General features: G+C 50.5%; 1 protein-coding gene across 4 annotated transcripts in view; it reads right to left on the bottom strand.

Moving 5' to 3' along the window:
* The window catches only part of REXO1 (RNA exonuclease 1 homolog), a 41,082-nt gene extending 22,325 nt beyond the window's left edge, over positions 1-18,757 (bottom strand). The window contains exons 1-3 of one of the 4 annotated variants that reach the window (XM_075736386.1): positions 18,415-18,757; positions 3,433-5,216; positions 19-120 (exon numbers count right to left, since the gene is read on the bottom strand). In XM_075736386.1, the coding sequence (XP_075592501.1) occupies positions 19-120; positions 3,433-5,216; positions 18,415-18,616 (2,088 nt within the window). In that variant the 5' untranslated portion in view covers positions 18,617-18,757. Of the gene's footprint in view, positions 1-18; positions 121-3,432; positions 5,217-12,409; positions 12,539-18,414 lie in introns of those variants that run through there. The other 3 variants (XM_075736385.1, XM_075736383.1, XM_010311420.2) reach the window with 3 other exon arrangements.
* Positions 18,758-25,510: the final 6,753 nt, after the last annotated feature.

Genomic DNA, 25,510 nt, shown 5'->3' with positions numbered 1-25,510 from the left:
TCTAAAAGCTGCACTTACATTTCCTTGTTTGACAAGATGAGATATCCTTCTTTTTTGGCCAGGAAACAAGGTAGTTAAATTATCTTCTGTCTTTTCTTCATTTCCTTCCTCCTTGGATAGCTGGAAAACAAAAGAACAAGCTTCCAAAATTGAATAGACTTGAAGATCCCTCTCAATGAAAAGCTCTGAAAAGTCTCCTCCTGGGTTAACAGAAAGCCCCTGCAGGTGGCAAGGGAGAACAACACGCGGCCAGGTGCTGGACTACTAAAACAAACCTTGTTTTGAACCCAAGAGCCACCAATGAAGCCAACAAGCAGCAGTGTTACAGTTCCCGGCCAAGCAGCCACTCCACGAGCTATGCGCTCAGCAGCATCGGCATGATTCAGGACAGCCCCTACCCACCACGAGAGACTTGAACACCCTTCTCCTGCCACCCGCTTACACACCTCATCTTTCACGGCTTTCTTAAAATCCAGGGGGTTTGAGGTTTTTTTGGTAACAACTTGGGAGCTGACTCATTTCTGCCCCTGTCCTGAAAACCTGCTCAACATCCAACCACCATGCCCCGACTCCACACGTAGGAAAACGTTTCTCTGCAGTTTTATCCACAGCCATATCTGTGGTGACAAATCCCCAGGTGACATTTGTACGGCCAGAAAGCCAGGAGGAAGTAACAGCACCTCTCCAGCTAAAGCTACTTCCGAGCTAACATCTCAGACTTGCTCCTGGGGGGCAGGAAAACCACTTTAAAATCTTCTTTGAATTTGACTTGGCTGTTCATTTATACAAAACACACTTCACAGGTTCATTTTTCAAAACTCTAGCTGCTCTCCAGTCAATCTTGCTTTCAGTTTTCCAACGCGGCCCCTGGCAAAGCTCTGAGCTGAGACGAGCCTGACAATCTCTTAGAAATTCAGCGACAGAACTGAAGGCTGGATTTGGGGATGAGCTCAGACTCTGCTTGGGCTGAGCTGGTGTTCATCACCACACGGGCATTCTGGATGAGCACTTCACACTGAATCACTTCGCTCTCTAGGAACCCGACAAGTCTGTTAATTCAGTTACATCCCTAATAAATGCCCTCACAAAGCGATCCTTCCCAGTGGAAAAGTACCGCACTGCCCACACGTACCTTCCGTCCAGACTAGCATGGTACTTAGACCAAATGACACAGGCTCCATCTACAAAACTATTCCAGAAACAAAAAAATTCCCCATGAGCAATCCCACCCACCAGGAAAACAGCAGGGAAGCGGGTACCTACTTACAAACACCAGTCTCTCAAAGAAGGACCCCTCCGCTGCAATGCTTGGTCCTCGCTTTCCAAAACAGGGCAAATTAAATTTCAGTGCAGGGATATAAGGTAAAGCACATGCAAAGGAAACACACGTGGCTGCTGACATCTGACATTGCCACTCCATGCCAGAATTAACTGTTTGCAGTCAGTGGCAGCCCCAGGTTCAGCACTTTCTGAATTCAGCCCATTTTGAATCATCCTGTATTTGGAAAGCTCTAAATGGATTAGTATTTCCCACTATAGATTGCGTGCCCTTATACTATTGTCACTTAAACCAGTCAATCTGAAGAAACAAAGCCAAAAATAAAGCGCTCGTTCCTAGCTGGGAATTACACTAAACACTGAAGAACTAACAGCTGAATTTTAAACAAGCAAAATCAAGTAATGCTTAATAGTTCAGAAGGAAATCATTACACTCAACTGCTTTATATAGTCTCTTCAACCAAGGCATTTCATATGAGTGTAAAAAAGGTCTTTACTTGTCAGCAACACAGACTTCTCTCCGAACAGATCAGGGACGTTATCGCAACAGAAAGTTCAGCAAAAAGCTTTAATAGTCCAGCCATTCTTTTCAAAAGATCAGCTCTCCTCCCCATGCTGCAGATCCCAGCTCACTTTGTCCTCCACATACGGATGGTCATGAACGGAAGAATTTTGTTCACAGCCACCTCACCCACCCAACTAACAAAAGCCTAAAAACCAGCACTAATTTCTGATGCCGTTTTTAGAGTAAAAGTCATTAATCAATCATACCAGGAGAAATTGCCTTTCCTGCTGCACTCACCCGGCCCTTCCTTCAGATCAATAATCCCAAGAGGAGTCTGCTGCTTTCGAAGGGGTCTAAACTGGAACCTACTGGAAGTCCTGATGGAGTCCCAGTACCTCCATTAACTTTTGGATGCAGGACAGCTGCAGCTGAAGCCACTCAGTAATTCCTCAGATGGACACACTTGTCCTTTGGTACCCCCTGTCCCCCAGCACACAGAGGGCACCTGATTTTTGTCACCTTGCCCCATTAAGCCTCCCAGGTAACACAGCTCTGCTCTCAGATGTGCCAGATGGATAATGCCAGATACAAGTTTGGGCTGTTTTCTCAACATTGCCAAATTTGTCACCTTTTCCTTTTATTTAAAGCTCTTTCCAATCCAATTCCCTGAATACCTGCTCTGTACGCAAACAAAATCATCCCAAGCTGAAAACCTGGGCGTGCTGGGCTGGATGGCAGGTCAGACAGTCCTGCCATGCAACAGGCAGCCGCTCCCGGGATCGAGGGTTTGTTCTTGCTGCCCAGTCGAACTCGGATGTCAGAAGATGAAGGATGAGTTTTGTCTGCTCCGACTTTCCTGCCCCAGAGGCTGTCAGAGGATCACTGCCAGGACCTGCTTTCTAGCCTTTTACATTTGCTCTGTTCTGGTTTAATCTTCGAAAACAAGGGTCTTGCATCCTCTGGGGACTGCCTCACAGTCACTGGCAGAAGCCTTTTTATGTCAATGCTGTCTTTGTACCTTATTTGTACCCCCTTATTCTGAAACCCCTTGTACCTTTTGAAGACATTTTCCCCTCCGTTTCTTATTTGCACCACTACAAGTTATCCTGAGATCCTCATAAAATATCTGCAGTATGCATTTAAAATGGGAAACAGTAATTCGGGGAGTCTCTGAAGCATCCAGTGCCAACTACATCGACTTACTTGCACCAACACATTGTACTGGTTCTACCCGCCGCTACGTTCCTTAAACTATGCTGCAAGAAGAAGGCATTGCCCAGATTAGCAAACTTGGATTAGCTCTGAAACACCCACAAGATGCTCTCTGAAGCTTTTTCTCCAGCCATCCAGGTCACCATGGTTCTTAGGCCAGATGGAGACAGAAGTAACTGATAATTCTGAAAGCTAAAGGCCTTCCACACAAAAGGTAATTGAATCCTTACATTTCACAGCAGCTTTCAATTCAGCAGGTAAAATCAGGTGCAAACTCTTCAAAGCACTTGGTCAGGACAAGGATGAGATTCTTCCAACGTACAGAGTCTCCCTCCGTAGCCCTCTTCAGCTACTTGAAATAAGCAACACCACTAAACTAAACCAGAATCCTTTCACATTTAGACGTGAGAGAACCAACCAACCCAAACCAGCATTACCTGTTTCCCCAGCCTTCCCTTGTCTTCAGTTTTCACATCTGTGGATTCATTAAAAATCCTGAGACACTCTTCCATTGGATCTGACTCAAAGTCCAAGTCTTTCTCAAGGATGGAATAATCAATATCATCAGATGTTGAGGAAGATGACGATGACTTTGACAATTTGGAGCGCTTCACCTTCTTTGTCCCTTCATTTTCACTCTCAGAGTCTGAACCACGGTCATCACCATCAGAGTCTGAGCTCACGTCAAGTATCGTGGACGGCAAAGGCCGGCCTTTGTCATCATCATCCCCACTCTCGTCACCAAACAGGTCAACATGACTCAAACTCTGCTGCTTCCGACCCTTCTTTGGATCTCCTTTTTCTGTAGAACTGACCTTTTCTTTCTTTCGTTCCAGTGCTGGAGTCTTGGTCCCTTTCTCTTTGTTTTTACGGCCAGAGGCTTCTTTACCAGTTTTCATGTCAGCTGCTTTCAGTTTGGAGTCTTTCTTGCTGCTCCCCAGCTTCTCAGTACTAGAGCCTTTGATGACACCCTCGCTCTTGCTTTTCCCTGAACAACTGCTGCCAGACTTGGATTTTTCTTTCTTAAGCCCATCTACTTTTTCTGACTTTTGTTTTTCAGGTTTCTTTAAATTTCCATCGGTTTTTACTTTGACACTTTTATCTTTACAGGTTTTTTCTTCATTCTTGGTTTTTAACTTTTCGTCTTTCTTGAGCACTTTGTCTTTTTCTGTATCTTTACTTTTCTCCTTCTTAACAACCTCACTGAGGCCGGGTGTTTTACTAACATCTGATTTCTTCCTTTTTGTTTTGTCTTTTGAGTCTTTGTTTTTATTTTCAATTTCCTGGTCGTTCTTACCAGAACACAATTTTGCTGCTTTTGCATTCTTGTCTGATAAGTTTTTGGCAAGATTTTTCTGTGAACTTGGAAAGTCCTCCATGCCATGTTGCGCTGCCACTTCTTTGTCGTCCTGGGAAGCGAAGTGATCTGGTTTGGTGCTCTGCTCTTTTTTGGATAACCCGTCATTTGATTCACTTTCAGAACCAGCTTTTGATTGTGAACTAACAGAAGTTGGCTTATATTCCACATCACCCTCATCTTCAGAGGAAGAGAACCTGGCATACACCTCATAGTCATCGGGTACTTCACAGAGTTTCTTTCGTGATGGTGAATAAGATTCCTCATAACTAGACACTCTACCCCTTTTAGACCCCTTTGGCTCTTTTGTTGCGGCTTTGCTCAAAAGCCTGGCTGAGTAATTTGAAAGCGGGTCATATTCCAAGTCTGTAGAAGGCTTAGAGTCATCAATCACATATTTATTGTTAGTGACAGTGCTACTGTATTTTTTATTCTGTACTACAGCCTTGGGAACATATTCCAGTGAGCTACCTTTAGATCGCGATGCATCCAGAGTGTATTTACTTGACCGGCTAGCAGCAGCAAGAGGAGTAGGGTTGTAGTCCGAGTTATTATTAAAGTTGTAGCTACCTGGATTATATTCTAAGGAGGTAAATGAATCATTTTGTGTCCCAGCAGGTGACACGGGTGTACTTGAAATGAGTGAGGAGGCCTCTGAAGCACTGAACTCCTTTGTCGTTTCTAGTAGCTCCTCATACTTTTTCTGCTCTCTCTCAACTTCGTTTTTGACTGCCTCAATAGCCTTGTTGACCAGCTCCAGCTCCAAAATACCGGGTGTCACATCGCTAACGTCAGCCAGAGCACCATCCTCCGTCTCCAACGAGGGCCTTGGAAGCTCTGGATTGTAGGGATCATAGCCCCGATCTGTAAAAGAGAAGGAAAAAAATAACTTTTTAGCAATTTAGTTAAAATTTTCTTTGGAGAAAAATTTTGAAAAGGTCTTTTAAGGTATGCTCTCATCAAAACCCAATACTGAAAGACACTACCAAAAGCCGTCCTCTTGTCACCACAGAACAGACGTGGCATACTGAAAGCTACCAGTGACATTCTCTGGCCAGTGGCAGGAGTGTGGCTCAACTAGATTTTACAAACTACTCACAGGCCTTAAGGACTAAAGATCTATTAACAAAATGCTTTTATTACTCATGGAAAAGCTCCATAAATTCAGTATTCTTCAGGGCACTAAAGAATAATCACTGTATTAGGACCAAGAGAAGCTGCGTATGCGCAGAATTATCTGCTTAATTCAACAAAGTGCACAAAGGAGGAAAGAGGATTCCCGTACAAAACCTGTGGATCAGGTTCTCGTTTATGGATGCCAGTGCCCAAAGCCTACCGAAAGCCTCCAATATTCCTCAAAGCTCAGTATTTTTTACGGCAGCTGCAGGAAAACCAGTCTTATTTGGACTGACAAACTGCGTGCTGCTAGTCAGAAAGAAACTACGGGTCCAAAAGCAACAGAACCCAACTGCAAAGAACGACCACCAAGACAGGAACATTAAACACCCCAGAACTCCAATCTCACATGTCTCTCTTCAGACAAGTCCCTTCGGTGGCGTCTCTTACACAGGCATTTCTAGGACTACGAACAGAAGATATGCTTTGATCGCGCTGCATGGCTCTTCCCACCACAGCTCTACAGGACAGCTTTTGGTGAGCAACGGTCCACCCTATGGAACTACATGGAAATGCCAAAGCAACCTGTCCAAGGGAAAACTTACAACTGGAGAGTCCATTAAAGCTCATCTTGTAACGTTCATCTTAAAAAGGACACGGGAACAGTTGTCACAAGCATGAACGCTCTCTACTTTCTGCCATGGTATCCCAAACTCTTCCACGCACCTTTCCAACTCATGGTGAAAAGGAAGGGAAAAGGATGTCATTCACGCACGTGTGAGGTGACAGGCACCCTGCCTGCCAAAGAACGGGCAGGAAAATAACTTCACCTTGAAAAATTAGAATAGCAATGGAGGAACACAGCAATAAAAACATCTGCATTTAGCAAGCTAATAGAAGCTACAGGTAAGTTAATGGCTGCTTTTTGGCTTTGAACAGTTTTCAATCCTTTTTTTATCATAGTGTGTCTGGATGATGCTATTCCAGAGGAACATTTTGTTCTTTGCTAGAAGGACAGTAGTAAAACTGGCTTTCCAACATGAATATGTAGAAGAACAAAACAGTAAGCAGAGATAAAAGACAGAAAACACACCCCGAAACTCCCAGGTCTAAAAGGGATGACAGAATTTCTTGTAACAGCCAGAAACGAACGGTGATTACAGGAGTCGTTTCTACCATTCTCACAAGCCTGAGCCTTTTCTTGGATTTTTTTTTTTTTTTTTTTTTTTTTGAGAGGATTCCTGAATGCACAGCTCCCTTTGGTAATAAGAAAAGAACCTGTCTAGCAGTTGACAGAACTAGCCTCCAAGCAAGCAGAATAATAGAGACTGGGTTAAAAAAGACACTGGTTTCATAAAAACACTTTTTATCCTCTTGGGTTTGCAGGTTTTTTCCAAACCAATTAGCTCCTGATTGAGCAGGGACTCCGGGAACTCGCAGCATGATGTCACCATCTTCCTAAGGACAGTCAGAGCTGTGCTCAGGACCAGAAATGTGGGGAGAAAAGGTGGTATATTTCTGTAACTAGCTCCCCCTCCACCTATTTACAACCAAGACACAAAGAGCATTTCCGAAACTGGTGTCTGCTCTTCCTCGGTACGATGCCCAGCACAGCTCACAGGCTGGGGACAGCAGGAGGGAGGAGGTGGCAAACCAGAGGATCTCGGCACACGGTGCCCACCGGACAGACTGATATCCAGAGCCTCGTTAGAAAAAGAAACCATGAAGAAATGCAGGTACAAGATAAAAACAGGAACAAACCTAGATGCAAACAGCATCATCATCAAGGCTAGTATATATACACAGATTAATAAAATAATTAGGTATAAATATTAGCCTAACAACTGATAAAGAACAGAGAGCTCTCCATACCCACCACCTCATTTCTCACCACTTTGTGAAACATCAAGTCTGTAGTGGTAGAGAAGACCAGCGCAGTGAACTCTGGAGGAGTCAGCTATTACCCTCTAACTCAAGATGGAGATCTAAAATTTAGCACAAGCATTGTTAGGGGAACAGCTGAAAGTCTGGTAGCTTGGGCAGAGGTAAGTATTAGGTGGCCTATAAACTAGCGGAGGTGAGAACACAGAGTCTGGACCCAAAGACTCGCCAAAATAAAATTTAAAAAAACTACACTACCGCACAAAAAAACCCCTCACAACCCAAACTACACAAAAAGACATCTTGTCCATGCAGAAAAGCAAACTATTTTAAACATATCAGGATACAGAGAAAGTAGAAGACCTGGTGTCTGATTCTCTGCTGCTTATCTACAGTATAAAACTAATTTGCACATTTTCTTTCAATGGAATGACCAGAAGTGAAAATACATTATGATCTCTGAGAATGCCAGCAGGCTTTGAGATAGCGTCATGAAAGAGCTCTTTTGTAAGTGTGTAGGAGGCCTGATGGATTACCCAAGCAACGCTGATCAAAGGCTACCTTTTCCATGAAAGACACTTGTGTAAATGTGCTCCACGATGCTAATCAAGACTGTCACCTTTGGCCATGATGCATTTGCAGATAATGTAGTGGAAACATAAGCAGAAGGGGATTTTATTTATATATATGTGTGTATGTATATACATCCACCCACCCCTATATACGGAAAGCCATATATAGATGTTTCCAAAGTCAGAGAAATGAAATATGCTATCTGAACTCAGGCCACCTTTTCAGATGCCTAACTATACTCCTAGGAACCCAGGAGATGAAAAGGTCTCTGGGATGACGGAGCCCAGTCCCACGCAGGCAGGCACCCAGCTACGCCCACGCATCCCTTCTTACAACCTGGACACAAGATTCAAAGGAGTTGTCTTCAACTTTTGCATTTATTTCTCCACATTTCAAACACTAAAATGAATACCCACGGTGTAAAGAAAGGTTACTACAGGATGAACTACACTGGTTTTGCTATTCTGATATACAAGATGTCCGCAGTATTTCTGCTGAAGCAAAATGAGTGAGAGGCAACACGTAGTGAAATAACTTTTTGGATGGATGTACAATTGAGAGTCTACGTTGTCCTTTGAGAATCACGAGATAATGAGACTTGAGATGACAACTCCTTATAGGATTGTGAACTGAACTATCAGGACACTCTTTAAAATACAAACTATTTTAATAAATTAATACACCTCAAACATATGAAATAGTCCTTCTGAGACACAAAAAGGTGAAGTTAACATCAACACTATACAAAACAAGGTATTAATAATTTACATAGGACCTCAGGGAACAATTTATTTAACCTAGAACTACTTCAGATCACACCAAAATGAACTGCACTTGAATCAGCCAGGTTTGCACAGAGTATATAGAAGCGTAAAACAAGATTCTTCCAAAAAACCAAGGTTGATTGGCTTTTTTCCTGGTTACAGTCATGTTGATTCTGGGAAACAAGGCCTCGGTTCTGAGGTGGAGCTGTTTTATTACAGAGTTTCTGTAAGCTAACGACTCCTTGCCGTGCACTGGTCCTTCTAGTTTGTGCAACAGGCAAAGGCAGTAAACAAAGGCTGACATTAAGTGAATAATGGGAGTACAAGGTCACCTGTTTGATGTCAAAACTTATTTTACAGTGAATCATTCTGCAGAAAAAGATGTCTTTTCTTCCAACACCCTACCACAACACATACTTCAGATGCTTTAAATACAGAAAAGCCTAAACGTATGACGGGTACTGCTCATTGTCAACCTGCAGGTTCTGGAAGAGAAGTCCAGCTCTTGCACATATGTGGGACACGGATGACAACTACCTTCCTTCCAGATATAACACAGAGTTGCTAAGCAGCAGCTGCTGCTGCTAAACAAAAGCAAGGCAAAAATTAGAAACTTTCAAATTTACGGCAACGGAGATCTCAAAACGGAAGGGTTTGCTGGGCAAGCTGCAGAGGGACCAGCACAGGCCAGAAGACAGCGGACATTTTCAAGAGCTGCCACTGCTGAAGTCACCCATTTTCCTGGGTCACCTGGAGCTGGCAACAAAAGGTGCATTCATCGGGAGATGGGGAAGGTGAAAGCTGTTGGGAGATCTCTTCGGAGAGAAGAAAAAAAAAAAAAAAAGAACGAAAGGCATTTTTATTTTAACGTCATCAGAACAGCTTTGTTAGCTTAACAGCTTGCCCATGTTTACAGTGCCAGTACTCAGCAAATGGAGAACCTCTGCAATTATAGAAAAATTATCACCATTGGAAAATTACCGTAAGCTTTTCATTTAATGCTTCACAAAAGAGAGAGTGGTTCCTCAAGAACAAAATGTTTCAAAACGCTTTACCACCAGGCTGAGTTTTGCCACTCTTTAGTAATTAAGCAGCGCAATAGAAATGGCAGTTTTTGGTGCAGACCTCATTTGCAAGAACCCAAAGCAAATTTCCAACAATTAATTTAACAATAATATCCAACCACTTGGAAATAATTAACACTGAGATTTAAAATAGTGCATTTCAAATAATTATCCAGAGTAAATGGGTTAGGAGGGCAGCTAAGAGGAGCTAAGAGAAATATTTCTTCAACTTTAACTGTAACCCTAGTCCTAATGATTTTTTTTTTCGGCTTCTTTCTCTTTTTAAATAGTAAATTTAATTGTTAAAAATAATTATTAAAAGCATAGATAACCTTCTGCTGGCCTAAGAACATCAGGGAAGCAAGCTTTGAGAGGTAATACCTCTCCCTATGCACCCCATTCCTTGCATTTGTTACTCTGTGAGAGGAGCTTCGATGCCACAGCCTCAAAGTACATCATGAACCAACACGGTCATTTCTTTAGTGGAAAAAAAGGAAGCAAATACGAGAAAAGTCTCATATTAGCAAGGCTGAAAAAGGTTTGAACAGTCATCCATCACACTGTGGTATTTTTAAACCTGCTCTGACAAAGCCTGCTTAAGGTCGGGGTATAGTTTCACCAGATGTTGTCAGCCACCGTAAGAGCTCGGTGCCACCAAAGGACCATCTTGATGGGATGAACTGGTTGGCCAGGGGGTTCGCCACAGGGTGTCACAACCAGCACAGGGAGGGGTGGATCACACTAAGGGACAAGAGCAGACAGACATCATCCTTGTACAAGCCATAAGCCATTTTCTCAGCTCAGCTGCCCAATACTGTTGACACACTGCGGCTGGAGAGGAGACACGGACCTGCCCGAGTGGGTTCAATCCAGCAAGGGAGCAGCTCCAACGTGGACTGTGTCACCCCCGAGCAGGCAGCATTATCAGGGAATGACTCGCTTGGGTAGGAAACTCACTTTGACCAGAGGATGTTAGTGCATACCGCTCAAAGCAGCTCAGAAAGCAACATCCAGGGAAACAGTACACACCTAATTTTGTTCAAGAAAATGCAACTTGTGCAGTTTTGCCTCCGGCGCAGCAGAAGAGGCATCTAAAAGGTCCTTGAGCCGAGTAAATATGGTAAAATACGGTAGCTACACCCTCCTGATAGCCTCACAGACAGTCCTGGAGGACAGCTGGGACCGCCACTGCTTCACACAGCAACACTAGTTAAATCCGAAGATGCAAGAGCCAGAACAAGATGGTCTGGCCCATGCAAAAGCCATTATTTACATTCCTCTATCGCCACAGTGATTTACAATCCCATCCGCTCCAGTGCTAAAACAACAGTGGTAGGCAAAGAGCATCAGAGGCATGTCAAGATCTGTGATAAATGTAATGTTTTCCTAGGGGGAAATAACACCATCGGTACATTTTTCCCATAACCTGGGAAGGAACGTGAGAAACAACTGGTGTATTTGCCAGAGGAAGGGGCAGAAAGCAAAGGCTGGCACCCCAAAATATCATGATTGCTCCCCAGGCTGCTACCCCGACCCCACAGCCTGTCATCACACAGGCTAGAAGGCGTCTCACCGTTTTAAAATCGATGATACATTAATGTGGATATTCAATGTTTGGATTCTTTGGAGATCTTTCCATTCCCTCTCTCATTTCATTTTAGCTTTAAAGTTATTCCTCAATATACAAGAAAAGTTGAAATTCCGTTTGGGAAAAAAAAAAACAAACAAACAATGGAGATTTATTTTTTCTGTTTCTGAGAAAAAGACAGACCAGAAGACATTTCCACATCTCCTGTATAAGTGCTAAGTAAACCTAAGGATCTACTCCAAAACTTAATTAGTAGACCAAGTCTTCTTTTCAAAGAAGCAGGAGAAAAAAAAAAAAAAATACTTCAAGTATTCTGGTGTCTTCTTTTCTCTCTATTCAACTCTGCCTTGAAAACTTACTTTGACCAGCATGGTCACGAGCAGTTACACTATTCCTCACCCACCAGTCATTACATTTTCCAGCCTTTCTCCGGCTTGCTCAAGATAAGTTATCTTCTCAACACCTGCCTTATTTCTTTAACTGTTTCGGCTGAAGAATTCCCATTTAAGAAAAAAAAAACCCCAACCTACGGTATTTCAATACAGGCACAACTGGACACTTTGAAAAACAAAGTTAAAAAGTAAAGAAAAGCACCTTTCAAGCTACATTACATTTTATAACTTCAGCTGTGACTTATGAAGGACTAAACCCAAAACTTAAACTGGTTTTAAAACCTGTCCGGCTTTAGTTAACTCAAAAGCTGGAATTAATACTTTGCAGTTTCTTTACGACTCAGACACCTGCAGCTCCGCAGACTCTTAACCAGCGAACCCAACACACTCCCCCGGTTCTCAGCACCGATCCTCTCTTTAATAAAAAGGCTAGATCTTACAGAGAAATTAAAACCCTTGTGCAACTAAACCCATCAAAAGAGAGCTGAGTTTCTGCATAGTCCATATATTTCAGAGACAGATACAACCCTGAGGACCAAAGTCCCACGTTAAATGAATGGCGAGCATGTGAAAGCCTCCCTGGAGAAGACACTTCTCTCACAGCTGCTCCTTCACGTACTGCAACCCCCACGAAAAAACAAGTTCACTCCACAGTAAGTCAAAAACTTCAAAGAATTACCTGAGCTCCCCGCGGTTAATAAATATTGCAGATATTTGTTCATGTTGTACCGTTGAGGCTTTTAATATCTGCTTGGTACTGCTAAGACACTCCGGCCAAGGCTTATGGCACGATACCGCTGACCATGTGCTGACACAGCACTTTCTGGGCTGCAGAGATAATTAGGGCAGGACTTACCAACCCAAAGTCCCGCCTTCACCCTCATTTACTCCCAAGTAGGACTGAGTTTTACTCAAGTGTCTGCAGGGACTTTTTGACTGTTTTCTTCTTTCCTAGCGCTACAACAATCATCTTGGGGGAATTTTTGGCATCATACTTTCCCCACTTCCCAGCTGTACACGTTGCTTTTTACTGAATTTGAGCAACACGAGCCGGCAAGCACAACGGTTTCCCCAGGGTCGTGCTAAGCGATCCCCTTGTCCCGCTGGGCCCCCCCAGCAGCACGCTCCCCCACCGGAGCCCAACACCCACCCCACCTCCCCAGCCCACGCTCGGTCCCAGCGGGGATGGAAGCTGCAGGCAGGGCCCTGCCTGTCGGTGTGTGCCTGCCTGCAGCCCGGCGCTGCTGCCTCCCCGGCATGACGTGAGCCAACACGCCGCCCCGGCGCCTCTGACCCACCTCGCCCAGCACAGAGCAGCCCAGGGAAAGTGGTTTGGAAAGCCTGGACTAATGAATTGTGCTTTCTGCTTCTCCAGCACTAATGCAGCACCGCGGTGTTCGACTAGAGGAAGAAAATCAGAGGAAATCCTTAAATGTCAGGTAAGATATCCTACACTGGCAAGAGAAATGCGTTAAGAGCAGACAAAGGGCTCCTGTAGCAAGCAGAGAGGAGCCTCGGGAGCTCGCAAACACCAGCACAAGGCTACCGCCTCCAGGACCCACACAGGTCGCTGCACCTTCAGCCTTCGAAATCCTTCCGGTGTGACAGAGAAGATTTGCTCCCCTCTCCTGCTTTTCACACAGAGGAGAACCAGAGCGAGGAAGAGCCATGTGCAAGCTGAGGGTTGAGTCCCCCCACAGCCACGCTACCATTTGCGGAAAGAGCAAAAATCGGAAGCGCCCTGCCAGCCCACACTGAAATCCCGACACATAAAGCAGCTGCACCTGCCCACCCACAGGAAACCTGCCATAACTGACAATTTAGTTAAATGACAAGAAATCCCTAACGGCTGGAAAGCTATGACATTGATTTACATGAAAAGACACGTTCCCAACCTCACTGTCAAGTGAGTTTTCTATTCTTCATTTCAAAACTCAGTTAAAAAAAAACACTTACCAGTGACATTTTGGTAATTACTGTCCTAAACACAAATGCGGTGGGGAAAAAAGTCGTCTTAGCAATGCCCTCTACATGCAGTTCATGGACTAGAGCACCCAACACCGATTTCCTCTCTCGGTGAAGAAATACTGACAGCAGTTCATAAGCTTCTATTTCTACTCAATTTCCCTGTAGCAAATGCAGTAACAAAAGCTCTTTCCTACAAGAGCTGATCTTGCACAACATCAACTACGGGAAGGAAAACACATCTGTTAAAGACGGTTTTTCATCCCTTCTACACATGGCACGAACTTGCACTGAAACGTAAGTACTACAAAGGCAATCCCAGACAACGCAGAGAAGCTGCTCCCACCAAACACGGCTGAGTTTCATGCGCAGCCCGTCGGCAACGTGTTGTACGAGGAACGTGACCGGGGAAGAAGACAACGGCCTCGATCCTATGGTGACGCGTGGGCTGAGGATGATTAAAACTGGGTTTTAACATTTAAAGAGCAACTTTAGATTTCACCAAGTATAATTTCGCACAGTGTTTTATATACAAGTCACAGCCATCCTACGTGGTTGGTTTTTAGCTGAAGACTTTGAAGAAGGGAGAGATGAAGTGCCCTCCTGCATCAGTGACAGGATCAACAGAGTCAAAGCTGGGGAGATAAGCCCAAGGATTTCCCCGCACTTGACCTGGCCAAACAGGAGCCAAACAGCACTGCAGTGGCTTACTTGTGGGTTGGGTAGTGTAAATCACACAGAGGTGAAAAACTCCATCGCTGGACGGTACCACACGAACCCATCCAGTCACCTTTGAAAGATGCGATCTAGATCTAATCTTAAAAGCCTTGCCTGTCCAAATAGAAAATCCACACAGCAAGAAAACCGCCCCACAAGCTTGGGACGATACCAGAAAACTGCTGAGCAACTGTCAGTACGCACCGCTCTAGAATAAAGTTATTTCACGGCAGGGTGCTGAAAGCCTGGCTCTTCCCGTCTCAGGCTAACACCTGGATCAGAGCAGACAAAGAGGAACTCAGACCTCCAGACCTGGACACAGCTTTCTGCTCTGCGTTCAAAAAACATCCACCTCTTAAGCATCTCCTGACAGCTACTACCAAAACCAGCAAACCAAAGCGCCGGTTTCCTTAAGATATTTATGAAGAGATGTATTATGCTTCTTTTATGTCTTTCAGCATACTCAGGACCTAGACTTTAAAGAGAGACCTATTTTTCTCCTCTAAAGCTCTTGAAGAGACGCTTTTAAGACTGAAGGCAGTTCTTCCCTCCTCCTTACACAGCACGCTTTCAAAGCACTTCACACACATTCAATAATCTTTTCATCCTGCTCTGAAGCAGGTGGGTTTTAGTCATTTTGTAGATGGAAAAAACACTTCAGCCAAGTCAAGATCAGAATTTGCAATCTCCAGATTCCCAGTCCTGCACAGGCTCATGTTTCTCAGCCCACCGACAGCACCGTGGAAATGCCACATTGGTGCGTGCTACTGCCCCAGCACCTCCTCAGCTTTCAGCCAGCACCGAATTTCCACAAGCCCCCAGGTAGCCACACTCTTACCATGCGGGCAAATACTTACAGTAAAGACACCGGAACAGATTTCCCACATGAAGTATCAAACATTTCAGAACTCAGTTCAAACGTGCCCTATGGACCGGACACATCACGCCGGTTCCCTCCTCACCCAACAACTTTGTATTTACTGAGCTGCTTTCAGAGGGGCAGAGAAGGGAACGCCTGGCACATGGAAACAGCAGCAGACAGAGGAAAACTCCGGCCTCCTGGTGCTGATGATCCCCTAACAGGCATGGAGGCCTCTCCACCGCTGTCTCCCCATGGTTGGGACCACAAGAGAACTCTATGAAAAATAAAGATCATCTATTACGAGCATCTGAACACTATGCTTCTCAGGAAGTCTGGAACAGTGAGGGTGGGCAAAGAAAAGGGGAACAGCGCTACATCCCACTAATTCCTCTTTTCACCTCCTCGCTGCTCCGTCTGGCACGTATCCACAGCCTCCTCCCACCACGACCTGGCAAGGCCAGCTCCACTGCTCAGTTTTCAAAAGCTATTTTCAAGACTACAGAAGATCTACTAAGAGTTTTGGGGTTACTGCCAGTCCTACGGTGATCCAAAAACATCAAAGTCAACATCAGCCTTGAATCAATATGTTTAGCAGGCTGATTCTTTAGATGTTGTCCTTTTTTCTGGGCACTATCCCAGAGAACTCAGATCTACACCGTAGCTCTTGGTGTAGGTACCCACCTGCTTTCACAAAAAAATTCATGCTTTTAAAGCTTATTTATCAAGTGACATGATTAAATAGGTCAAAAATGCCCAAGTGCACTGTTATAAGGCTACTTTAAAACAAGACAGGCAGTTTCACTGACAGGGAGCAACTTATGCTGGATCGAGAACACGCTTCCAAGAAGATGGTTGCCTGGTTGCTAGCTAAACTACTACACCCTCTAGTGTAAATCTTAAATACATCCTTCCAGGCTAGATGAGCTTCAGACAGACAGAGGAAAAGACAGGAGCACTTCAACCTGAACCCTTCAGATGAAGCTAAGCCATAGCACTACTTAAAAAATAACTGCAAAAGCATCTTCTGCTCCTATAGAAATCAGACGCCTCACACAACTCCGCTGAAATCCTCCTAAAAGACAGCGTTTTGCAGCAGGTTCATCACTCATTTTCCATTTTGCAATTGAAAAAAATGGCTGAAGTCCAACACTAAGCTGAGGTGGAATTTACAGATCCTTGGTTATGACAGCTGTGCCATGCATTAGATGCCAAGAGTTTGGAAAGAGGGCAGGAGCCGGCTGGGGGGAGTGGGAGGCAGCGGGCTGGAAGTTAAGCCTCGGGGATCCTGCTTCTTTCGCAAGTGGCAGACACTTCACCTTGGAAAACTAGGCCCATGCTTATAGCTTTTGCTTTACAAAAGCCAGAGTTTCTCTAAGAGCCGTAACACAGTAAGTAAACCGCTCTCACTCCCCAAAACACAAGCTTTCTCTCCTGGGTCACTAACACGTCCAAGCCAGGCCTAAAAAGATAGCACTGGGATCATTTCTTTTTTGTCATTCACACTCAGCTCTTAAATTAACGCTTTTGAGACAGTATTAGAAGCTGCACGCACTTTCCAGGTGCACCAGGAGGTTTTACTAAAGGCCAACCTTCACTTCCCCATTTCGAAAATCAAAACCAGCACCAGCATTTATTTAGCACAGCCGCATCTGTTTCAGGTGGCAGAACAAAATGAGCAAATCTAGTTCCAAAACCAACACTCTACAGATATTTAAAGACAAACAGGAATAGTACACTGAAAGATAATTATAATACCAAGCATCTAGAGATCATCCTAAAGGGTTCGAAGGGTTTTTCCAATTCAAAAGAACACTGAAAGAGGCAAAAATTTTTGTCTTCCTAATAAGGTATCTGTCTGCCTGGGACAGCCCTGAGTATGTTTTGGTTTTTGGTTTGGTGGTTTGTTTTTTTTTTTTTTAACTAAACCACAGTCGTGGTAAGTTGACCTGGTAACCAGGGGACGCAAAAAATTAATCATCTTCCAAACTTGCGAATAACCCAAAGTTAAGCAAGCACACAAAAAATATGGCAAGTTATGCTTAATTTTGACAACTTCTGCTTCAGGTTGCTAGAGACCACACATACTAGCAAGCGTGTAGCTTGCACACTAGCAACTGAAATAACAAAAAAGCTTTAACAAAAAGAAAGCAAGCATTCTACTAGGGAGAAGAACGAAGGCTTTTCCTCTCCAAAGCAGATCAGGAAATAATGCATGTAAGTAAAATGACATGAGCTGCTGGAAGAATGCAGAACAATAGCTGACTCTCTTTTTTGTAGCCAAGCTTCATTTGAGAAACCTGGCAGCACTCCACGCCTTACTCAAGTCCCTCACTAGGAGGGGGCCCAGCTCATCGCTGCCCCCCCATAACACCCCACCAGCAGGACCTGCCTGGCAGCACCGGACCAGGGAACACATCGCCTCCAGCTCCCAAACCCCACACACCTTCTGAAGGGCTGTGACGGCACAGCAACCCTCGGCAGAGGTTTGAAAGCCTGCCCTGACACCCCGCTGCCGTGTGAGCTGGGGTGCCTGGAGGGACAAAGGAAGGGAGCTGCCCTTCTGCAGCCTCCATCCCGGCGGTGAGACAGGCTGTCCTCAGGCAATGGCACATTTTGGAAAGCTGCTCTCCACCACCCCTGCATCAGATGGCATCTGTGAGATCAGACCGATGACGACGAGGAGACACCCATCTCTCTCAGCCGGTGGGGCAGAGAAGGCCTTCAGACCCTCCTTCAGAGGCAAGAAGAGGCCCAGAGCCCAGGCAGGGCCTGAGCACAGACACAAGAGCTCGGGGCCGAGGGGGTCTCACCTGCCCCGCCCGCACGATGCTGACAGACCCCCGTGGGGACATCCCACTCGAGAAGGACTTGGGCGGGGCGGGGCGGGGGGGGAAATACCAGAGCCCTGGGCGCGGGTGGCATTTACAGGAGAGTTAGATTCAGGCCCTGAAGGATGGGCAGGCGGGAGGAGGAGGAGGGGCACGGGCCCGTCCGTGCCCGGGGCAGGACATGCTGCTGCTGGGGGGGCAGTGCCGGCGGCGACGGCGGCGCAGGGCCGGGACCAGCCACACCCCGGCAGGGGAGAGACGGGGGAAGGGGAAGGAGGTACCGCGACCCGCCGGGCCGGGCCGGGGCCGTACCTGCGCCGTGGCCGAGCGCGACCCCCGCGCCGGGACCGCCGGAGGCTCCGCACCGCGCCGCCGCCGCCGCCGCCGCCGCCACCGGGGGGTGCCGGAAGTGGCAGTAGGGCCGGCGGCAGGGCGGCCCCCCGCCCGGCCCCGGTCCCCCGGCGCTGAGGAAGGGGCAGTCGATGCCGCGGAAGTAGCCGGTGGATCTCAGCATCCCGCCGGCTGCGGGGCGGGGAGCGGGGCCGGGGCGCGGGGCGGGGGAGAGAAGAAGCGGGCGGCGGCGACACGCTCCCGCCTCACACCGCCGGCGCCGGCCCCGCCGCCATCTTGGAAGCGCCAGACCCGGCGGCGAGGCCCCCGCGAGGCCGCTGCCCGCACAGGGCTGCCCGCGGCGCGCCTGAGCGGAGCGCGGGGCGGGGCCAGGGCCGGGGGCGGGGCTAAGGGAGAGTGCGGGCGGGGGGGGGGGCGGCGGGAGCGTGAGGAAAATGGCGGCCAGAGGGAGCCCCGGCTGCCGGCCCCCTTCCTCCGCTCCCCTCGGGGTGCCGGGGTCTGACTGGCTTCTGCCCGGCGGCTGCAGGCCTCGGGGCACCGGCGTGCCCGCGGGAGGAGCCCGGCGCGGGTCTCCCCCTCAGGAAGGGGCTGCCGCGGCCGCAGGGTGTCAGACCCCCGGGGCTGGAGGTCGGTCACCCGTGGCTCTGCTGGAGCCACAGCTGGCGTGTGACCAGTTTGTAGGAGATGCTGTCGAGAATATCTCCAAGTTCCGCTGGCTTTGGGCACACCGCTGGGCCCGCTCCCCCCAAAACGGCCGCAGAGCGAGCGGGAGGTGCTGGGGAAGGAGGGTGCAGGCCCTGGCCCTACGGCCGCCACATCCTGCTGCCTGACAGCGCGATGGGCCGCCCTGCTGCACCCCGACACCGCCACATCCCTCCTGCTGCGGCCAGAGGGACGGCCCCGGCTCCTTGCGCTGCAGCCCACCGTGCCCGGCATGGCCCGCTGGCCCCCGGCACAGCCTCGGCCTTCGGGAAAGCAGCAGAACACCAGCCAGGTTTTGGTAGAGGGACCGGAGGCAGAAATAACTCGCCTGAGGCCACGCAGACGAGCAAACTTGTCCTGCGCTGCTCCCCGCCACGAAGAGCCGGCCCTCCCTCCATTGCCCAGGCGATTGTCACACTTGTATTTACTGTTGGGGAAACGTGGTAACAGCCATTTGTCTGCGCTGAGTCGGCACCAGCGCGGGGACTGGGAGCTGACCCTGGGGGGTTCGAGCACGGAGGGGCACCTGCAGCTCCTGGGAATCACCCAGCGCTGACCCTGCCTTGAGTTGTCAGAGGAGGGACTCTCCACCTTCAGCAGATGAGGCTGTTTTGGGACGGCAGCGAGTGACCAAGCCCTTCGAGGAGAAACCCCGTTAAGTGGAGCCAGAAGCTGCAGCCCGGAGAGAAGGGCTGATCCAGGAACGCCTCATTGCTGGTGAACGGAGCGATGGGGCAGTGCAGGGAGATGGTGTGGAGAAATGTGCACAAGGAGGAGTCGTCCTTGGCCCCAAGGAAGGCCGAGGGAAAGATTACAAAAGTCATGTTTCATAGTAGTCTTAAAAAAAAACCCACACTTTATTTTCAAATAGGGCACCACAACAAGGCGATGATCCTGCCTCCTCCCTACCCATCGCTCCCCCACGGTGTCCCAGCAGAGCAGGTCCAGGAGCTGAGGATGAGGAGAGGAACCCACCACCGTGCCCGGCCAGCGCGCAGGGGATGGCGAGCAGCAGACCGATGCCCCAGCACTGCCGAGGTTTGGGGGTTAGCGCCTGCCGGCCCTGGGAAACCCAAATAGTCAATAAAAAGCTTTTTAAAAGCACGAAACACCCGGAGAGCAGCAGCCTTTCCTCCGGCAGAAAGGTGCTGCCGACGGTGCTTTACAAGGTACCCAGGGAGGGCTCACACCGAGCATCCCCGCTCACGCTCCTGCCAGCCAGCTCCCTGCCTCCCACGAGTGCTAGCAAAGCAAGCTATTCTTCCCCCCGCCCAAAAAAAAAGAAAGCATTTTTATTTTTATGATGTAGATAAATCTATTTTATATAACTTCAGCTGTAATAGAGAGGACTCCGTAGAAATACCACACGCATAGACACACACTGAGTAACGTTTCCCTTCCATATAATTCTTGCCCCATTCTTACTTAAGTCACAAGCTGGCAAATAAAATAATATAAAATAAACCATTCATTTCTGTCCAGACTTGGAGGACCCCACATGGAAAAACTGCCTGAAATCGATTCAGGCTGATCTTGGCTACACTTCCGCTTCCCACATGGGAAGGGGCAGCTCAGTTAACTGGGATACTCGCTCAGCTCCCAGTTAGCAGCACTGGGAAAGCTCCCGAGGGTCACTGCACTCTCCGAGGCAGCCCCTCTGAGAACACACACCCCCAAATTCACCCATCCTGGTGGATCCAACCCTGCCAAGAACCTGAACCCCCCCCACCGCAGCCTCCCAGGTCAACTAACAGATCCCTGAGACTGACCTCATCCCCCTGCCCAAAATCTCCAGACCCCTCCGCAGAGAAAAGGGGAGATTTTCCCAGCCACTTGTCCCTGGGGTGCTCCGCTGATGCTGGCTCTGCCTCCTGGCACGGCTCACATCCCACCGCTGAATATCCCAATTTAAGTTAAGGAGGGGAACAACCTCGGGACAGGTTTCGGACACACGGCAGGGCTGTCACAGGGACAAGGGACAGCGCGGAGGGTTGTGCGCTGGCGCAGCCCTCCCTCCTGAGGCTTTAGGATGCCCTTGGGAGTGAGGGATGCACCAGCGCACGTCCCTCCACGTTTTTGCCTCTCTTCTGCGGGGACTGGATCTGTGGGAGTTTCTGGGAGGAAATGAGCAGTTTTCTGGGGGAAAAGAGCCAAAAAATAAAGGAAACCAGCCGGAAATGCTCATCTGGCCAGAGCCTCCCACCTTGCAGACCTGTGCTCCATGCTTCTTATTTTGCATCACTGTAAAAAAGCACCTCCTGGGGCAAATTTCCTCTCCTCATGGTGAGGTTTTACAGATTTTCTCTGCATCCATGTAGGAACTTTCCCGTTGTCCCGGCACAAGGCACCAGCCGGGCGGTTTGTGAGGTTGGAGGAAGAAACCAGGTGTTGGGAGAACAGGGGCTTCCCCTGAGCTGCTAAAACATCTTCATGCAGGGTCGGCTCTTCGCAGGGAAGGGTTGGTGTGCAGGGCGATACCCATCCCAGAACTCCTGGTACCCCATCCTGGTACCCCCAAACATCCCGCTTGACCCCCCCCATCTTCCCGCCACGGCCAGGGGTGCTCCGTGATGCCCCATAACCCCATCCACATCCTGGGGCAACGGCCCGGCCGCTGCATCCCATGCTGCCCAGCCCCAACCCGCCGGGTATCAGCCAGCCCGGGGAGGATGCTCCAGCTCCCCGAAGGTGCTCCCAGCTTCCCCAGGGCTCGGACCCCAGGCGTGTGGTGCCGCATGTGCTTGTCCAGGCGTCATGGCCGCAGGGCTGTGGCAGCCCGTGGGCCTCCCTTCACCGTCCCAGCCTCCAGGCATCGTCCAGGCATAGGATGACAAAGGGAAGCTCACAGGGGGCAGGGGGCCGCGGCCCCGCACTCCTCCCGCCGAGCGCTCCTGCAGACGGAGGAGAGACGTGAGCCGGGAGGGGAGGGGGCAGGAACCCCAGGGGAGCTGGGGGGGTCCCCAGCCTGCGCCGCATCTGCAGGAAGGTGAAAACCAGCCCACGGATCTCCGCGGGGCGACCTGCCAGCCCCGGCACTGCTTATCCCCGCTGGGGACAGTTTGGGACGTGGCGGGTGTGCAGGGTGTGAGCGGGGCCGCGCACTCGGGGAGCGCTGGCTTTTCCAGGGGGGTTGTGGGTGAATGTGGGGGTTTGCACGTGCAAACCGGAGGGGGTGGGGAGTGCAACGCCACAAGGGCAGCGTGGGGGTGCACGGGGGTGTGTGCACATCCACGTGTGTGTGGGTGCGTGTGCACGTGTGTGGGTCTGGATGCACATGCAAGCCTGCGCAGGAGTGTGCGTGTGCACATCGCTGTGTGCTTGGCTGTCTGTGTGCAAGTGTGAACGCGTGTGTGTGTGTCTGCAGGCACACACTCGTCTGCGTGCACGTGTGTGTACGTACACGTATGTGGGTGTGTGCACATGCGTATGTGCGGCACAGAGCTGGGTGGGTCCATCCCGCGGTTACCCACCCACAGAAGCCAGGCCCCAGCACCCTTCCCAGGACCCAGCCCGGCGCAGGGGGACCCCGGGGACCACTGGGCACCCGCCGCCCCCGTCCCCGCCGGCAGCGCAGGGTGGCGGGTGCCCCCCTGCATCCCACGCTCCCTCCTCCCCGTGACGCCATGCCACGCTTGCCGTCCCTCACCAGAGAGGGTCTGGGCGCAGCCGCGGGCACGCTGGGATGCTCACAGCGCCCGTGCCGCCGGAGGAGCGGGGGCAGACGGGCTCTGCTCCCCCAGCCCTGCCGCTGGCCCTGTCCCCAGCTGTCCCCCGCCGGCCCCACGTCGCTGCCCCACTCACCTGGCGGGGCAGAGCCGGGGCTGCTGCCGATGCATCCTCTCCTCTCCTTGTCCTTTCCTGTCCCCTTCCCTCCATCTTAGCCGGCGCCATGCAGAGCCCCTCACCCTGGCATCCCTCCTCCGGTGCCCTCCCCTCTCCAGAGCCTGACCACGGGTGGGATCCTTCCCCTGTGCCCTTTTATACCATCTTTGTTCATATGACAAGCACGTGAAAAACCAGAGCAGAGCTCAGAAAAAAGCTCCTTAAGACGCTTTAATTCAGTTTCCTGGATCCCATGACTGAGCTCGGCCTGTGAACGGGGTCTCATGACTGTGGCACGCAGGCCCCGGCCATCAAAAGCCTCATTTATGCCCCAAAAGAGACTTAAACCCCTCTTGGCCAGTCACCTGGTGAGCTCCATGTCCCCCATGCCTGGCCTCAGCCGCAGCCCCATCTGCACCGGCATCGCGCCTCTGCCGAGGGCTCATCGCAGCGGGAATCCCGTCCTTTCCCCCGCGGGATCCCTGAGACGAGCCGTACGTCGTCCCCTTTCACGGCCGTTACGTGCAGGCACACGCAGGCACACAGGGGCACACGAGGGCACACGAGGGCACGTGGGGGCACACGCAGACACCCCCCAGCCCAGCCATGTGCCTGCGCCTCCGCAGCGATGGGAACAGGAGCCGCCTGGGCCCCAGCTCTTCCGCCTGGGGACTTCAAAACGACCTGGGGGAATGCCTGCCCTGTCCCCTCTCTGCTGTGGCTGCGGGAGGGACTTTGGGGACGCTCGGAGGCCTGACCCTGCCTTTCCCCTCCTCCACACCCTCCTGAGACGGCGGCTTCAGCCGAGTCCCCCTCCGGGCACCAAACCCCGGCCAGGTCCGGCCCCAACGCAGCCTCTTCCCTTCCCCGTCCCCTCCTGGTGCTCCCAAACCGTGGCACCAGCGGTGGGGACAGCAGTGCCATCCCGGTGGCTCACAGCCCGGTGTGGCCCCACCGGTGGGGGATGCTGTGCCCAGGACCCCCGGGACAGGTCTGGCTCGTGCCTTTTGGGGACCCCGCAGCTCATGTGTGGGTTAGCGCTTCTCCCTCCGGTGTCACTCCAGCTGCTCGTGCCCGGGTGAGATGGAGCCTGAGCGCTCTCAGGCCGGGAGCAGCAAAGGATCCAGACCCAAAAAGCCCCCTGATCCCCAGTGACGAAGGGTCACACCCACAGGTCCCCATCACAGGGGCAGCAGCTGGTGATATCTGCCTCACCAGGATCCCATATACCCAAGCTGGGTCTAAATTTTAGGGATCAGGCTGAACTTTTATCTCCTTTTGCCTTTTTTTTTTTTAAAATGGAGACACAGTAAATACTAAGTCACCCCGATATCCCCCCAAACCCAACTACTGGCCCTGAGATGTCTTGCTGGTGATGCAGAGCCGCTCTAAAGCATCCGCAGCTCAACAGGAAACAAGCAGCAGTAAGAGGATAAAAATACCCTTGGTGCAAACAAAACGTCTCTGTGTCGGGATTAGGGCGCCGGGGGCTGCTCCAGACCCGCTAATCGGGGCTGGGCTGGAGGGGGGCCGGGCTGGGCGACCGCAGTGGCTTTGGCTTCCAGCACACGTGTGAACTAAAGACTCTAAAACCACCCGGCAGCTGCGTGCAGCCAGCTGGGGAAAGGAGGGGAGAGCTGGGGGAATGCTCGGGGGGAACCCAGACATCCCGGCTCCTGGACCCCAAACTCCCCCGGAAAAGAGGGGGAGACCGCTCAGAGCCCAAACACCCAAATCCTCTTCTAGCTCCTGCAGAGCCAGGGGAGGGAGGGTCCCGTCTCCTCCGCTGGAGGACCCTGTCTTGGTCCCGGGGGAGGCGAGGGATGTGGGAACAGGGGGTCCCGTGCCCCCGCCTCGGCCCTCCCCAGCTCCCAGCCCCAAACAATAGGTGCATTTGAGCGTTCCGAGCGCGGGGCCGCAGCAAGGCCCCACCACGAGACCCCTGAGCCCCTCCGAGAGCCGCCTAAGGAGATTATCGCTCCTCACATGAGCCCGCCGGGCCCCATGGCCTCCCACTGGGGAGGAGGGGACACGAGGGTGACAGGGACGTGGAGGGGGGAACCAGTGCCTGGGAGCCCCACGAGGGTCCCCGTGGGCAGGGGAAGGGGCAGAACGGTGCTTTGCTGATTGGGTCAGGGCAGGAAAACACATGGACGCTTTGAACAGCTCTTCCCGGGGTGGTGTCAGAGCAGGTGCTGACCCAAAAAGCACAAACCCGAGCGGTTTGCCTTTCTGGGGGCGCAGAACACCCCGTCTGCCGGCAGGAGGGCACAGCAGGGTGCCCCACACGCCAGCCCCCACGGCCTGCACGCACCAGGCATCGCAGAGGTCTCCCTGCAGCCAGGAGCACGGCTGGGACCACAGCAGGTCAAAAATAGGATTTGCTCCCCCCAGGGCCACGCTGCGTTCCTCGCGATGACGCTGGGAGGCCCTGGGGACGTCCCGCTTCCCTGCAGTGCACCTGAGCCCCCCGTGGAGGCTGATCCCGTGGGATCTCCGAAGGAAACGGGACAGGCGCTGGTGGGGGAACGGG

Source organism: Balearica regulorum, chromosome 26 (assembly GCF_011004875.1).
Source record: "Balearica regulorum gibbericeps isolate bBalReg1 chromosome 26, bBalReg1.pri, whole genome shotgun sequence".
Taxonomy (NCBI): Eukaryota; Metazoa; Chordata; class Aves; order Gruiformes; family Gruidae; genus Balearica; species Balearica regulorum.
This window is presented reverse-complemented; position numbering and strand designations above follow the sequence as displayed.